This window comes from Tenrec ecaudatus, chromosome 2, assembly GCF_050624435.1.
Source record: "Tenrec ecaudatus isolate mTenEca1 chromosome 2, mTenEca1.hap1, whole genome shotgun sequence".
NCBI lineage: Eukaryota > Metazoa > Chordata > Mammalia > Afrosoricida > Tenrecidae > Tenrec > Tenrec ecaudatus.
The window spans coordinates 40,930,009-40,947,654 of record NC_134531.1 but is presented as its reverse complement, the minus strand read 5'-3'; the positions used below and the strand labels follow the sequence as shown (position 1 = coordinate 40,947,654).

Here is a 17,646-nt window from a genome sequence, read left to right as displayed (position 1 = left end):
ACGGGAGACTTCAATGCCTTCAACAACTAGCACTAAGATAGTTCTGCCTCTTCAAGTTTTCCCCATTTCTCTTCACAGATTGTCTGAAAACATATGCTTTCATCTTTGGGTTTGTACTTCAAATATTTTCTTCATTTGCTCTTAACTCTGCTAACCAACTCTGAGAGAGCTTTGCTTTCTGTATAGAAGTTTTTAATACTGTCGAGTGTTGATATTGTTTTGACAAATGCTGCATGTGTATTTTCTACAATATGAAAATCTTTCATATTAGGGTGACAAAGCGTGGAAATGATTATGTTTAACTGTAGCTCTCATCAGAGCTGTTTTTCCAGGACACTTCTAGTCAGTCTGTTTGTTGTGAAATGTATGGAAGACATTATGTAATTGCCCTTGGAAATGAAGCTTTGTCTCCATCTGTGATATTCTTGGGGTTGAAACTGATTTTGGTGGAACCAGAGTAAAACAGTGATTGGTTATCGGCATCGTCAACATTTTTGGTTTAAGTGAGGAATACTTTCCTTTTTGGGGGACTACTTTCCTTTTAAAAATGTCACTACATTATTTTCTTTGTACTCACTGAAGGGAAACGACAGTTCGGCAACTGCTGTGATAATCCAAGCAGGAGAGGCAAGTGCCCGGACTTTGGGAGCAGAATTAGGCATGGACATAGGTCCGACCATTCCCTTTGAGCCTGTAGGCGAAGCCTGTCCTCAGTTACTCCATCGTGCACCCACCGCCTTCAGAGTTTGGCTACCGCAGCGTTTCTCTCCTTTCTTGTTCACGTGCCGTCTTTGATTCATTGTTAATGAGTTGTGTCATGTATCACTTCCCCCTACTTTTGCAAACGACATCCTTAGTACCTTTTGCATATTTTTTGAAGTAGTGTTTTTCCCTTTATGGGATTTCCTCCTGAATTATAAAAATAAATGGAAACCATGAACACATGTCAGCATTTCCACGCAGCTGCTTTCCGTTTTCCCAGGTACAAAAGTCATTGTGCCCGCGTTTCACATACGAGAGCCTTTACTTAGGCAGAAGCTTCCATTTTTAAGTAACATTCGATGAGAAGTAGTTCTCAGTATCAGTCAACCTTATGCGATCGTGCTGTGGGCACCTGGGGGCAGACCAGTATTTATCTTCTCTTTAGCCTCTTGCTCACTAGGCTGTTCCCAACTCATTCTTATCACGCTGCTGAGGTCAGTATTCTCACGGGTAATAGGTTTCCGTACATATCCTCAGGGTAATGGATTAATATGTAAATTTGTCTGAAAACTCAAGGACAGCTTGATGTTGTTAAAGGCCATCCAGTCATTTCCGAATCATAGTAACAAAACCCCTCCAAACACCCCCTTGCAGTGCTTCTGGCGATCCATCACCTTAAGGGTCTTTTCAGTGACCCTCTAGTCTCCAAGCACGGTGCTCTTCTCAGGGACTGGTTCCTGGGGACACGTCCAAAGTGTGGGTGAAGAGTCCCCATCTTTGTAAGGAGCACTCTGGCTGTACTCCACGGCAGGGGGGTTTGTTCAAGCAGGCCCGACACTTTTGCCAGCACCACACTTGCAACTGCATGCCTTCTGCAGCGGCCTGCCTCGCTCAGTTTCTTGCTCTCATGTGTGGTGTGTGAGGTGACTGAACATTACCCAAACTGCCAGATATGTGGTGGAAGAACTTCTCAGAAGGCTACAAGTGAGTAAGATGTAACTGAGGCCACATAACTGGAAGCTCCCATTAGCTGGAGAGCTATCAGCAGCCGTCCTCTCTCAGCTTGTTTCCACCTGGCCTCCACCCGGCAGGGAGCCGGCCAGAGCCCAGGCGCTTGGGGGAAGTTACAGAGCACAGTGATGTGGATTCCATCTCCCGGACCCCCACACACCTAGCCGAATCTAGGTCTATCTTTTCATCCAATTATCTCCACGTGCTAATTATTCTTAACTGATTTTATTGGGGCTTATACAGCTCTTATCACAATCCATACACATACCACTTGTGTCAAGCACATTGGACATTTGTTGCCGTCATCATTCTCAGGACATTTTCTTTCTACTTGAGCCCTTGGTATCAGCTCCTCATTTGTCCCTCCCTCCTCATGGGTCCACCTCTCTACCCCCCACCTTCCTCTTGCCCTCCTGGTATTGCTACTCTCATTATTGGTCCTGAGAGGCTTATCAGTCTTGAATTCCCTGTGTTTCCAGCTGTTATCTGTACCCAGGTACATGCTCTGGTCTAGCCGGGTTTGTAAGATAGAACTGGGCTCACGATAGTGGGGGCTGAGGGAGGAAGCAAGTTTAATAGTTGCTACACTGCACCCTGACTGGCTCATCTCTTCCTTATGACCCTTCTGTAAGGGGATGTCCAATTGTCTACAGATGGGCTTTGGGTCTCCACTTTGCACTCCCCCTCATTCACATTGATATGATTTTTTTTTTTGTTCTGGGTCTTTGATACCTGATAACCTGATCCCATTGCCACCTCATGATCCCACAGGCTGGTGTGCTTCTTCCATGGCCCACATGCTTATTGACAATTCCTTTTGGCATTTTGTTTACTCTTGGCCATTATTCTGCTGTTTATCAAAGAAAGTAACTTTCATCCACGGTGTCCTGATCTTTTTTCCCTAGCTATTTGGGAACATTGTATAAACTTTACTTTTTGACCAGGAGTTGATGCTGATTCATAGTGATCCTCTAGGATGGGGTGGAACTACCCTTGTGGGTTTCTGAGACTCTAATTCTCTCCAGGAGTAGAAAAAGACTCTTCTTTCTCCTATGGAGTTGCTGGTGGTTTCAAACTGCCCACCTGGAGGTTTGCAACCTAATGCATAACCATAAAATGACACCTGTATGCCTTAGTCATTGTCATTTAGGGAAGGACCCAGTGAAGATATAGGGTAGTAGAGTAGCATAAGGGGGCTTTAGAACCCAAGCTCAGAAAATCACGTAGGATTCAGTTACTAGCTTAGGAGACAAATTGGAATTTAGTTCTCTTGTACACATTGGTTAATTTGAGTAAATAATTATTTGCTCTGGTGTAATATATCTATTAAGCTTAGAACTCACAATTAAGCTAATTATGTGACCACAGTATTAACGGCAGGTTTTCTTGAACCTCATCATCTTAATTCTTTCTATAGTATGAAACATTGTTTTCCTTTGTCCTTTAAAAGATACATGAATTCTGAAATGGACTGATTTTGGACTTTTAGCATTGTTTTAATACCTTTTTTTTTGCTCAGTAAATGAATTTAATTGCAATATTATGAGTTATTAACATTTCTTTCTTAAAACTTCCATATTGAAATTAGTGAACTGTCTTTAAGTAAAATTAATTCAGCTATTGGCATTTTATCACCATCTTAGGAAGTTAACAACAGGAATAATTAAAAACCGTTACAAATAGCATTTGCATCTATATTTAAAAAGCTCAATTGACCAAGCAGATGTTGCTACAGATTTTGGTCTTTGATATGATAAATTTCCCGTTAATTTTGAAAATATGGGTCTGAAGAAATGTGCTCTCAAGATTTGTGTGGTTTAGCTGTACTTTTGTGTGCGCTCAAGCAGCTGTCTTGGCAAACCACTTGATAAATTTGTAACTGAGATTTTTTTTTTTGGGTCATGATTAAATTCTAAATTTTTATGCTTTGTATTTTTTTTGTTGCGACACATGTGTTCAAATATCTTCCCTTTTGTGGTTCTAGAAGGCATAGTACTGATTTTATGTCTGTGTCCACAAAACACATGCACATATGTAGATGTGGATGTATGTATATTGTTTTAGGTACCACCGAGTTGAAAATACCATGCTTGGGTCAGGCACACCTTAGTCCTTGAGAGGCATCTTTGCTTTTTAACAGTGTAAAAGAAATCTTTTGCTGTAGATTTTCCCAGTGAAATAGTTGTTTAACTGCTACGTCCATTTACTTAGATTGTGGATCTAAGTCAAATGAAAACCGTAACAGCTTTATTGTTTTATATGTCGATCATGGTGTTGCTTGCTGGTCCATTGGGCATGATTTTTGTTCGCTTTCTGTTGAGATGTAATGCGTACTTAAGCCTTGGATCTTCATCAATAAGTGCCTCAAGACCTCTTTGCTTTCGACAAGTACGGTGGTGTCATAATGAGTCTTCCTCCAACCTTGATGCCCAATTCTCTTTCATATAATGCAGTATCTTAGATTTTTTTCTCAGCCTATAAATTGAGTAAGTTGAATGAATACAGTGAAAGGATACAGCCCCGACTCACACCATCCCTGATGTGGGGCCATGCAGTGTCTCTTGCTCTGTTTTGGTGCCTTCCTCTTGGGCTATCTATAGGTTACCCGTGACTACAATAAAGTGTCTGGAACTCTCCTGCTTTGCAATGTTATCCATACTTGGCTCTGATGCACACAGTTCGCCCTTGCTTGGTCAGTGAAACACAAGTCAGCATCTTTCTGGCATTCTTGCTTCAACCAAGATCTACCTGATGTCAGCTAGGACTTCCCTCGTCCCTGTCCTCTTTTTAAACCTAGCTGCAATTTCTGATGGCAGTGCCCTCTTGATGTACTGCTTCAACCATTTATTAAATGTTTCCAGAAAACTTTTACCTGCATTTGATATTAATATGTGCATACATATAATAGATACACATGATACTCATGCGCTATATATGATTTAAATATGAGAAGATGGAGATGGATACTACTTTTCTCAAATAGTAGAAATATTATTTTCCCCTTTCATTATCTCATTTAACTTTCAGCTTTACTCTCTCTAGGTTGAAGAAATTGTGGATATCGGCTCTTTTGCTCCAGAAGACATCCACATTCCTAAGATCTATGTGCATCGCCTTATAAAAGGAGAAGCATATGAGAAAAGGATTGAGGTAATTGACTCTGCTGATTTGCTAGGGCTTACGGAGGGGCCAGAGCTAGGTATCTGAGGCCATTCCTATGATACAGAATGATGGGGTTGGAGTGAGCAGCCAGTTTTGCCGTGATCTTCCTGAGAGCTTCTCCGTGTGCCCTCCGTACCAGGTAGCAGGTTTGTGTTTCTGTCCAGCCTGATAGTGGCTTGTGTTGCCAATGTGTAGGTGACGAAGCCGGGTCTTTTCCAGGACTGTTCCAGACAGGCTGCACAACTGCCCTAACTTATGCATGGTTTTGACTGAGGATAGAGAAAGGTCCGAAGGGCTTTGGAGGCCTCACTGCCCTTGAACATTTACTGTTTTTCAAATTCTATCTTCAATGTCTGTTTATCTTGAGATTGCTTTGCACTCTGCTGTAGAGCAGAAAGAACATCTTTTTCCATTAGCTCTGGACAGCTGGTGGGTGTGAGGCCATGGCAAGGAGGGGTGCCCAGTGCATTGGAGGCAATTCAAGAACACTGAGAACAGAAAGACCCATGAGCTCGGCCAGAATCGATAGCAAGGTACAGAAATACCCAAGGATTGGCGATGGAATAGGCATGTAACCAGTAACAGGAGCTATGAGGGAATCCGAGACAACTGCTTTCCCCTGGACGTCCATCAGAAAGGCATTCTGCAATCCAAAACCAATGCCAGGGGACTAGGGAAAGAGAATGGAGTGTTTGCAAACAGGAACCAGAGTGAGTTTATGATTGAAATAGTTTCTTGCCTTTTTGAAGATCTCTTAATGATTTATTTTTGTTATGCACTTGTAGCAAAATCAGTCTAGGATCTGCAGGTGGAAATAAGCCATTGGCAGCAACAGCACCTGGTGAACACATCCTGACAGCCCTGCAGAAACAGACTCCCAAGGCCTCTTCCTTTTCCTTTGTTCTGTCTCAGTCCCTGAGCACCTGCGGAGAATTCAGTCACTGCAGTCTGAAGAGTAACAGCCGTAGCAGCCAGTGTGACAGTCATGGGATTGTTTGCTTCAAAGAGACAGACGGGTCTCTCTTCTTCTTCAAACACATCTTACCTAGTTCATTTACTTCCCAAAGAATGATTTCTGTCACCCAATGTCACCCAGGTTAATTCATTTTCTTTTTTTTAAAAAAAACTCTCCATTATATTGCAGATTTGCCTCACTGTAGTAATGGGAGAGAGTTACATTTTTGTCCATGAAGTGTTCTATCTTAGCAGTGATCCAATACGTGGCTTACTTTTCAACTGTGAAGAATTAATTTCTGCTTATTTTTAAAGCGTCTTTCAATCCGGAAAGAGGAAGATGGAAAAAGCAAATCTGGCAAAGCTGGAGACAATACGAGGGAGCGTATCATCAAGCGGGCAGCTCTGGAATTTGAGGACGGCATGTTTGGTATCCTTCATCCTGTGGGAGCGGGTGGAGACGTAGCTCGCACTTGACCTGACCGCGCAAGCTATTAGCACTCTTACATAGCAGGTCTTCTCTATTCCATGGCAATGTAAAAAAGTTCTTTATAGCAGTTTTATTGGCAGATATTTCACGTGCCATACAACTCAGTATTTGAATCACATTAGTGAGAGCTGTGCAGTCGTCTCCGCCATCAACTTTAGGACATGTACTTCCCCTTTGTGCACATCGTCATCAGGCCCCCTCTCTCCCCAACCTGCCCCACCAAGCCCCTCAAGAAGCCATCAGTGCAGTCACTGTCTCCATCGTCCTACCCATTCTGCATTTCACGTGCAGCAAAAACAAAACAGAAACATCGCACGCTACGGTAGAGCAAGGCTGTTCACCTCCCTGGTCGGGGGTGGGGGGGTTCTTCTATTTATTTATTTATTATTAAATATTTTTATTGGGGGCTCTTACATCTCTCATCACAATCCATACAATCATCCATGTGTCAGGCACATTTGCCATATGCTGCCATCATCATTTTCAAAGCATTTTCTTTTTACTTGAGCCCTTGATATCAGATCCTTGTTCCCCCCCTCCCTCCGATGACCACCCTCCCTCATGAACCCTTGATAAGTTATAGATTATTATTTTCAAATCTTACATGGTCCTCTATCTCCCTTCACCCACTTTTCTGTTGTTCATCCCCCTGGAAGGGGGTTATATGGTGATCCTTGTGATTGATTCCCCCTTTCTCCCTCCACCTTCCCTTAATCCTCCTCATATCTCTATTCTCATTGTTGGCCCTGAGGGGTTTATCTATCCTGGATTCCCTGTGTTGTGGCGCTTATCTGTAGCAGTGTGCACGTTCTGGTCTAATCTGATATGTAAGGTAGAATTGAGGTCATTATAGTGGGGGGGAAGGAAGCATGAAAGAACTAGAGGAAAGTTGTGTGTTTAATCGGTGCTATACTGCACCCTGACTGGCTCATCTCTTCCTTGTGGCCCTTCTGTGAGGGGATGTCCAGTTGTCTACAGATGGGCTTTGGGTCTCCACTCCAGGCTCCCTCACCCCCACCCCCTATTCACATTGGGGATGATTTTGTTCTGGGCCACCTGATCCCATAGCCACCGCATGATCACACAGGCTGGTGTGCTTCTTCTATGTGGGCTTTGTTGCTTCTCAGCTAGATAGCCACTTGTTTATCTTTAAGCCTTTAAGACCCAAGATGCTATATCTTTTGAAAGCTGGCCACCATCAGCTTTCTTCACCACATTTGCTTATGCACCCATTTTGTCTTCAGTGATCCTGTCAAGAAGGTGAGTACCACAGAATGCCGGATTATTAGAACAAAGTATTCTTGTATTGAGGGAGTACTTGATTTGGGCCCAATGTCCATCTGTAATCTTAATTCTTAACATATGTATATAAGTACATAGACCTGTTCTCCTCTCGTTACATACAAATATATTTGCATATGTACATGCCTGTATTTAGACCTCTATGAGTGTCCTATGCCTCCTGGTTCTTTCCTCTCTTTCCTTTTACTTTCCTCTTGTCCCGCCATCATGTTCGGTTCCTACATTGCCCTTGATTAAGCCCCACTAGTCATCCTACGCTCTTCTCTCCATTGATTTTAGTCCCTAGGTTGTTTCCCACCCACCCCCTTCCTTTCTCCCACCTCCCCTTCTCCTGTATCCCCCTGGATCCATTGGCTCCATTCGTTTTATCTCTGAATTGTTGATCCCGCCTATCTTACCTAGATAGAAATGCAGACACATTGACAAGTACAAAAATCAGGCAAAGCCAAACAAGACAACAAAGGAAGTCAAAACCAACAAAATTACAACAACAACAAAAGAGCCACTAATGAAAATGGAAATGCCTATAAATAGTTCAAGGTTTGTTTGTTGGCCTTTATGAGTGTTTTCTAGTTGAGTCTGATGGGGTGCCACACTCTGTCTCCAAAATATATTTTTGATATTCCCCAGGGATTTCATCACTTTGCTCCCCTTGCTGCTCTGTTGCTTCCCCTTAGTTGTTTTGCCCCAGTGTGATGGGGTCAGATCGGGCACAATTCCTGCACTGTGTCTCCACTGTTGTCCACCGTAGCGCTATGGTTCAGTGAGGGATGTCATGTCTCGTGGTGGGGCTGGCCCTATGGTCCACTCTGTGTTTATCTGCTCTGAGCAGGAATATCATATGATCCTCAGGGCTTGATGGGCCAGGGTGTGTTCCCCTCCTTCTCCATCCCTCCATCCCTCTTTGTTTTTCCTATGTTCTCTAATCAGATGTGCCCCTCTCCCCAAGCTGTAGGTTCAGGGCTGTCCTCTGAAGTATATTTTTCTGAGCGGGGTGGAAGTGTCCACATAGCCGGGCCGGCCCCGCAGACCTCTCTGTTGGTTCCTTGGTACATGCCTCTATATTGTATTCATGTCTTGAAGCAGCATCCGGTTGAAGCCTGGTCTCTCTCTCCCTCTCCTGTGGAGATGTAAAGGATACCCTCTCCTTGGATGTGTTAATGCCCTGCTTGGCCCCTACTGTCAGCTTTGTTGTTTTTCTTCCCCCCTCCTATTTAGTTGGCTTCCTTATGTGTTCCTGGATTGGGTATGGCCCCTGCCACAGTAAGTGGACCTCACCTAAATGGGGGTCTTTTAAAAAGGGCTTTGAACCCCTGCTGAGAATTTGCATTTCCATCATGGAGATACTGAGTCAGAATCTACATTTCACAAGATCCCAAGATGAGGCTCATGCACACACAGAATCACCTGGAGGATCTTGTTAAAAATAGATTCTGATTCAGTATATCTGGGTTCAAATTCTCAGCTAGGGGTTGATTCAGAATAAACCCATTTGAAACCCTGTTCTTAAAGGAATTAATGGATTTTTATAAAATGTGGTCCAAAGCCCAAAGATAGCAAGCCAAATGTATAGCAAACTTGCTAGTATTTAAACACACCGAGAGTCCAAATGTTAACTGTACTGAATTATCTCATATTAAAAACAGTTAAACAGAATTTGGTTCACTCATTGGATCATCCTATGAAACATCACCCATAACAGGGTGCTTGCCTAGGATCTTGAAATTGGATTGTTGTAATCTCTTTGTCTTCCTGAAACAAAATGGTAACCAATAATATGCTTTGCTGTTTTTTATAATGAATTTTATTGCAATATGATATTTGGTGAAAGCTATGGGGAAAAGAGATTGCCCCCGACGAGGGTTTTGAATCTCAGAAGTGTTAGCTGTAACCAGTGCTATTTACCTTCTTCCACTTCTGACATTTGCATTCTTATTGAAACCTAAGATCCGGCTCCTTAACAACCTGCTTTCTTCCCTTAGCAAAGATCCCACGAGGCACCCTTTTGTCTAATATTTTATAAGATTATTCAATGAACGATTCAAATTCTGTCTGAACTACTTGGAAGAAGAGATAATTCAGTACAGTTGATATTCGAATTTTCATTGTGTTCAAACACCAGTAAGTCTTCCATGTTGCGAGCGCTCAGTGCGACAGATCAGATGAGAGTAAGTCAGACTGCTGTGCCGAGGGTCCCGGTTTACATATTGCCGTTGTTAGGTGCAGGTGGGTGCGTTCCAACTCACAGCAGAAGGGAACCCCGCCAGTTCCTGAGCCATCTGTTGTACCCGCTGTGCCAGTCCATCTTGTCAAAGCCTCCCCTTTCTCACTGCCCCTCTCCACTACCAAGCATGGTGTCCCGTGTGCACAGGTTTATTTCAGATGGAATCTGTTTAAATGTGTCTCTGTCAGTAGTGCATGGATACAGACAATTTCTCTCAGTCATACACTTAGTTACATTAGAGTGCTTTTTAAAAAAATGTTGCGCTAAGATCAGCTAGTTCAAAGAACTGATTTTTCCATCAGCTTTTAAAGCAAGCTTGAAACCCATAAAGATACTTTTATGCACTGAATTGTGCCCCACCCACTGCTATCAGATTTATTCTGATTCGTCACTAAAAACCAAACTTGCTACCATTGAGCTGTTTCAGACTCATATCGACTCAGGAGGACAACGCGGAACTGCCCCTTTGAGTTTCTGAGGCATTCAAGGCTTACGAGGGTAGTTATTCTCATTTGTTCCCTGGAGTGGGTTCGAACCACTCACGTTGTTGTAAGCAGCTCAGCGTGTAACCTGCTGTGCTACCGGAGCTCCTTCTGACTCATAGCCCACCCCCACCCCCAAATTCTGGGATTTCCGAGGTTATTGATCTTTACCGGAACGATAGCTACATCTTCTCCCAAAGAGCTACTGGTGGGTTTTGAACTGATGACCTTGCATGTAGCAGTCCAACCCTTACCTGGCAGAGCCACCAGTACCCCCTGAGGGGATCTGAAGGGCCAGCTAAGTTCCAGGCAGAGAAGTCAGTTCAGAGGATGTGGTGACCACAGCAGCAATTTTGATAAGAGTTTCTTGAAGGGCGCAGGTTAGCTCACGAGGCCTCATTCCCACCACCACTGAGTCACAGTGACCCTGTAAGGCAGAGTAGATCTGTCCTGTATGGTTTCTGGGAATGTAAACGTCTGTGGAAACCGGCAGCCCCAGGAGCAGGTCGTGCGTTTGGACTGAAACCTAGGGGTAAGCGGCCCAGTGCTTATCCCATAGCGCCACCAAGGCACCTTGAGACCTTACTGAGACCAAAACCGAAAATTGCACCCGTGAGAAAAAGGTCAGGAAAGTCCCACGGAGGACGTTTGTCCAGTTTGTCACCTTGACTGGAACGGTTCCTTTTTAACCCTTTCTTTTCACTTCCACCACCCCTCTCTCTCTTTTTTTAATTTTTTCAGTGTATTCCTGTGCTATGTTGAGAACTAACAGGGAAAGAAGACAAAGTTGCCGCCCTTCCCAACTCTTGGCGCCATCAGGAAGATAGGAAGGGAACTGAGTTGACTTGCAGATAAAAGCCACGAGAATTTCTTTGCTGCCCCGGTTAAATTGATCTGCCTTCAGTTAAATTGATGTTCCTTTGATAATTACACACCAACTTTTTAGAAAGTGATGGCATTCAACTACTAACTGGAAGGTTGGTGGTTTGAATCGACCAGCCCCTCTACGGGAGCAAAGACCTGATGATTTATTCCTGTAAAGGCTTCAGCCTAGGAAATCCTCGTGGGGCAATTCTCCCGTCGAGTGAGAGCACTGGAGTAAATTAGACTCCACAGCACGCAACAACAACAGCGTGCTCTTTATTCACGCATAGCGTATTTATTGCTGTGGGAAATATTTGCGAGACAGGTCATACATAAGGTCTTTTCACACGATCTTCTTGTGTCGACCCAGCGTTTAGACGTTGCTCTCCCTGGTGGTTGAATTCTTTTTTTTTTTTAAACGTTTTATTAGGGGCTCATACAACTCTTATCACAATCCATACATATACATACATCAATTGTATAAAGCACATCCATACATTACCCGCCCCAATCATTTTCAAAGCATTTGCTCTCCACTTAAGCCCTTTGCATCAGGTCCTCTGTTTTTTTCCCCTCCCTCCCCGCTCCCCCCTCCCTTATGTGCCCCTTGTAATTTGTACATCGTTATTTTGCCATATCTTGCTCTATCCGGAGTCTCCCTTCCCCCCCTTCTCTGCCGTCCCTCTCCCAGGGAGGAGGTCACATGTGGATCCCTGTAATCAGTTCCCCATTTCCAACCCACTCACCCTCCACTCTCCCAGCATCGCCCCTCACATTCTTGGTCCTGAAGGTATCATGGTGGTTGAATTCTTAAACAGTGTTTAAGAAGAGCGAAAATGATAGCACATGACGAAAGAGCTACTCAGCATATAGTCTGGGATGCTCTGAGCTGCAAACACCGGCTCACGGAGGAGTATCTGCATGTCTTCCGTGCGTGGGTGTGAGAAGCGAAGTACAAACCGCTCTGTGTCAGACTGATTTAGTAAAAGGTCGACTGAGAAACTATCTGCAGGGCTTCAGACTGTTCCCACAAGAAGTGACCTGGCTCACCGAATTGTTCCCGTGTTCTGTATAGCTTGTAGTAACTCGGCAAATACACATGTATTCTGACGGTCTTGGTTGTTCAGAAGTTGGCTCGTGTGAGGAGGCCGTCAGACTGTCGTCATCTGTGCCCGGACCCTGCTGAGGCTTGCGGGTGCCGTGCTCGTACACAGGATGCACAGAAGTTGCCCAGACGGGGCGAGGCTCTCAGGCCTGCTGCCTGGGCGGAGGACCTGGAGCCCAGCCTCGTCGCTGCCGACAGAGCAGGGCTGACTCTGGTTTGACCGTGTAGATCATGGGGAATTCAGCACCCCAGTTAGCTCTTTGACACCTTAACAAAGCTGCGTGTTCGATGGGCTCTCTTGTGTCTGCTGAAACGTAAGAGGTCAACTTCAGTGACTGTCTGTCTTCAGGCCTCTGGAGACTTCGTGGTCCCAGAAGTGACTGGCATACTGATCTCTCCCGGTGGCCTTTGTGGGGTGTAACAAGACAGCAACCGGAAATTCGATGCTTTCTAGTCTTGACCTGCAAGGATTTCGCTGTCGCTAGGATCTCATCAGAATGCCAGCCTTCTGTGCACCCATTCTGGCGAGGTTTAAACCTAAAGCTGACTTCCTGTTTTTGTCCTAAAGAAGGTTCTGGCTACCCAAGAAAGGCGCCAGTCACCTCCGGGAGACAGAACACTGTTTGGCATTTTACATAGTCAAAATACTTCTTTAAAAATTAAAAAACAGTACTCTGTTTTCAGAGTTCTTAGGTGGTGCAGTGGGCTGGCACTAGGCTGCTAGCTAGGAGGTTGGCAGTTCAAACTCACCCAGTGGCGCCTTTTGTACCTCACAACAAACAGCTCTTGGGGAGCTGATTGAAGCCACTACTTTGATATCTTTTTATTAGGGGCTCATACAACTCTTCACAATCCCTACATACATCAGTTGTGTAAAGCACACTTGTACATGCATTGCCCTCATCATTCTCAAAACATTCGCTCCACACTTAAGCCCCTGGCATCAGCTCCTCATTTTTCCCCTCCTTCCCCGGTCCCCCTCCCTCAAGAAACCCTTGATAATATATAAATTATTATCTTGTCATATCTTGCACTGTCCAACGTCTCCTATTTTGATACCTTTATGGGAAAGCATTTTAATGCTATGGGGTGAAAAAAAGCTAAGCTTCATTAGAGATACAGGCAGTCCTCAGTTTACGAACGGGATCTGCTCCTGCCTGGCTCTTCCAGGGGAATTTGTCTGTGAGCCAGACGAGGTGCATGTGTTTGTCTGAGCCCTCTGTGGTGGAAGCGACAGCTGGAAGCCTTTCCAGTGATGTAAAAGGCCCAAGTACAGCAATGAAGGTGGTTGTGATGAAGGGTTTGTGGCAAAGGGATTGGTTCAGTCTTCTCAAAGGGGGGGTTCATAACATTAAAGGGCAAGTAATTTCTGAATCCTTAAATTTGGTGTTCTAACTAACCTAAGAACTGTCTTGTAGGCATTTTAAAAAATTACGAATTCAAAAAAAAAAGAAATTAAAATGACAAAGTAGTGCCCAGAGAGTGATTGAAAAGTGTGTTCAGAGCATGTGACCTTTTAACCTGCATGTAAACACAATCTTTCTACTTTCCACATGATGGACCTTAACACCTCTTCTATTCCAGCGAATCTGGGCATAGGCATCCCTCTCCTAGCCAGCAACTTTATCAATCCCAATATGACTGTGCATCTTCAAAGTGAAAACGGAGTCCTGGGTTTGGTAAGATAGAATTAAAATTTGCGGCCCCCTCCCCCTTTTTTTTCCAGTCTCCCTGGAGAATGAGATAGATTTTAGGATCACTGAGCAGCTGTTAGCTTAACGTCCCTATCCTTGTGTTTCTCGCTTTTCATTATCATGCTGAAATGTTTCACTTTGCTCTTGTAAAGGTGGTGACAGGGCATGTGCTGCGGACAGCCTTTTCCCCACTGGAAGGCCTTGTCCCCACACCCTCCCCCACTTGCCCGTGTCTCTGTCAGCCTCTCACTGTCCCTCTTCCCCCTCTCACTGTCCCTGCTTTGGAGCTTCCTCAGAGTGGCCCTTTTAGCTATTGCTAATTTCTCTGTGGCTGCACAAGATAATGAATGTTATTAAGAGTTCTCTGGTTAATAAAAATCGGCGAGGCTCTGACTGAGAAAGTGAGGAGTAAGATTTCAGCTGCAGGACAGGGACTTTGCGGGGAAGGGAATTGGAAAAGCCTCAGATGTTCTTTGCACTTTATTCCTTGTGGGAGGCCATGTTAATGCAAAGGGGTAGGGCTTTCTCTCCCAGAGATTAAGCTTGCAGATGAACCCAGTATTCCCACCGAATTTAGGATAGCCCATGCTGGGATGACGTGAGCAACACTTTTCCTTCCCTGCTGACATTTGAAGTTTAGTTTTAATTCGGGTAGGGATTGTTAGGAATTGCCAGTTTATAAAAGTGTGATCTTTCACTGTTCCCAGTGGGTCTTGATTGCTAACCTGACAAAGGAAATGCGTTACCAGTGTAACACGTAAACGTCAGCAATAATCAGGACCACATAATGGGTACTGATTGATTTAGGCGATGCTCAAAATAAGCATTTTCCGAAAACAACAATAAGTGTGAATCTAAATCAGATTCAGCTTGAAGTCAGGGACGCAGAGTGAAGAGACTTCAGAGATGATGTAAGGAGCTCTGCTTGCTCAGGGCTTAAAGCTCACTCATTGGAACCCCTGAGCCTCTCTGCAGGGGCGCCATGTGGCAGTCTGCTCTCATAAGGAAGACAGTCTTGGAAAGCTCATGGGGTGGGTTTGCTCTGTCCCGTTGGGCTGCTGTCAGCCAGCATTGACGCGAGAGCAGATGGAAGGGTTATGTGACCAACTCCTTCATTTCCCAAAGAAGGAAAATAAGTGTACGAGCGATACCCATACCCGGGATCAATGTTGAATAGGAGACTGTATCCAGGTCTAACATAGTAGCTGCTAATTGAATTTGTTTATAGAATCCATTAAACATTTTCATACCCAACAGTTCCTGACTAGCCTCATTTGTTGGATCCAGGTCCTAATCTTACTTTTACTTTATGAAACCACTGGCAACACTCAAGTAATTAGACGGCTTATAAAATGCATATAAAAGTTTTCTAAAAGTATCAAGAGTGACTGAGCAAAGGAAAAATAAGGATACAAACATTTAGATTAAGTGAGAGGTCAGGCTGAAACCTGACCTTCAGATTTTCAGGTCCTGCAAGTCACTTGTGTGGCTCCTCCAACGACAGCAGCCGCCCTGGCTGGGAACTGGTTGATGCCGTCAGGCCTCGTCGCTGGGACCAAGTTATTGCATTTTGGTTCACCAAACTGTGTTTCTCAGAACAGTTCTTTCAAATTTAGGAAATGCTCTTCTCATGACAGTTGTTAGTGTGGCAAGAACTGTGAGGAGCTGGACCCTGGAGGCACAGGAATTATTTGTTGAGAGGTCACCTTAAATCTTTTGATGGTAATTTCTTCCGGGGTCGAGTGAAGCTGTTTGGGGTAGTTTCACTGTGTACTCCGTGGGGGGTTCTGTTGCTAATTGATGTCTACTCTGATCTCGGCAGGGTCCCTATCCGTTGAAAAGTGAAGTTGATGCAGACCTCATCAATGCAGGTATTGCTTCCTAGTGTTTTCCATTTTTTCTAGCGGTTTTCTTTGCGATTACGGTAGCTCTGCGTCTCATTACAATAATCATGAGTTAGGTTTGAATCTGTCTCTTTCCCTGGAGAGTACACTGTTGTACTTTTGGTGACAAGGAGTTGGTCATCACAGTCGCTCTGGGTCTGGCCCGCTCGCTCCAGGACTCTTGCCACTCAGATGAAAGGAAAGGAGACCCGCAGATGGATCGTGGGGCAGGTGAACGGAAGAAGTTTTGAGGATACAATCTTTTAGGGTCCTAAGCATCAGCTGATGGCATGTTCAATAGGATAATTGAGAAGAGCTTAAAGAAGAGCTAAGTCGCACGGGCGTGGACAAGGTTAGGGGCAACCGGAAGCAGTGGCAAAGTCCCCGTGTCAACTGCAGCTTCAAAGAGCAGCTGGTAGGAGAGGCCACCTGACCGGAGTCCTGTGGCCTAAGGAACAGAGCCGACTTGCAGTAGGTAGCTCAGGTGAAGGTTTTTCTCTCCCGCTAGGTTTCCCCCTGGTGTCTCTAAGCCCAACTGGAGGGGGAACTGTGGAGAAGGAAATGTAGTGGCAAAATAAGAAACGGTCTGGTACGTCGAGTGTTTTGCTTGTTTGTTTGTTTGTTTGTTTGTTTGTTTTTCACACAGGTGGCACTGAGAGTCTTCCCTGGAGTGGGACAGTACCTTTCAAAGGTACAAGATGCTCCAGGGTGGTTTGGATCCCCATCCAGTGCTGGGGTGTGAGCAATGCAGGTTGCTTGAATTATGGGTGTAGTCTAGCCTTCTTCTTCCTGCACCCGTGTTCTTTGGCTTTAAATATACAAGGGGACTTCATAAAGTTCATGCAGAGATTTCATGATCTTTTCATTCGATTTTTCAGAGAACTTTCTGAAATCGCCTGTGTTGCCGCTCTGATTAGCAGCCAAGGGGAGGGAGAGCAGGTCAAGCCATCATAAGCAAGGTGCTCGAGGCCATGCTGCTGCCCAGGAGGGGCTGAACGCTCCCCTGGGAATGGGGCTGCTCGTCAGAAGCGAACTGTTATGTTCCAGCATGATTTTCTGCCTCCATCTCTTAGCTCCCATTCCCTCTACCCCCACAGAAGTATTATTCTTACTTCAGCTTTAAAAATAACATGTGTAAATCTCAGAAGAAAAGTAATAGCTGAACATAAAGGCCAGCTGCCAAGTGGAATTGATGTTTGATACTTGGGGTTTTTGGAAGTAGAACAACTTCTGGTTGAATAGTTGAATTAGTTAACACAACTCGACTCTGGAAGGGCCTCTGGTGAAGCAACGACATTTAGCCAAGGCTCTAATTTAATTGTACCCTACCCTTTAGCAGTAGCTCATTGATCTGCGGAAATATTTGCTGCTTGGTTTAATTAATTTATGATGTTAGTGAGCTATTTGCAAAATGAATAACTCCATTTTCGAGATTTCAGGCTTCGGTTCGTAAAAAACCCCTTTCCTTGGGAAAGAAGCCAGTCTGCAGTGTCGTTGTTAGGCATTTCTGAGTCCGTTGCGCTTAGAAGGTGTTCAGTTCTAAGGAAGCCGCAGTGTCCTATTCCAAACTCTGAAAACCACCTACCATTTTAAGCTAATTTGTGAAACAAGAGTTCACTGTGTATGGGAGACTGAGCTGCAAACTGCTTTCCTGATACTCAAACTCATCAAAGTCCTCTTAGTGGTTTTTGGACCCTTTGATGTTGGAAGTACTTTGACGTGGAGAACACAGACGATGGAGTAGGTGTTTTCCTCAAGTGCCAGAATCATCTG

The 17,646-nt window shown here is 44.5% G+C and overlaps 1 protein-coding gene across 2 annotated transcripts in view; it reads left to right on the top strand.

Moving 5' to 3' along the window:
* OXCT1 (3-oxoacid CoA-transferase 1) overlaps positions 1-17,646 on the top strand; it is a 172,482-nt gene that overhangs the window by 79,789 nt on the left and 75,047 nt on the right. For both annotated transcript variants that reach the window (XM_075540976.1, XM_075540975.1), the window contains exons 8-11: positions 4,756-4,863; positions 6,145-6,259; positions 13,881-13,975; positions 15,813-15,861. In XM_075540976.1, the coding sequence (XP_075397091.1) occupies positions 4,756-4,863; positions 6,145-6,259; positions 13,881-13,975; positions 15,813-15,861 (367 nt within the window). The remainder of the gene's footprint in view (positions 1-4,755; positions 4,864-6,144; positions 6,260-13,880; positions 13,976-15,812; positions 15,862-17,646) is intronic.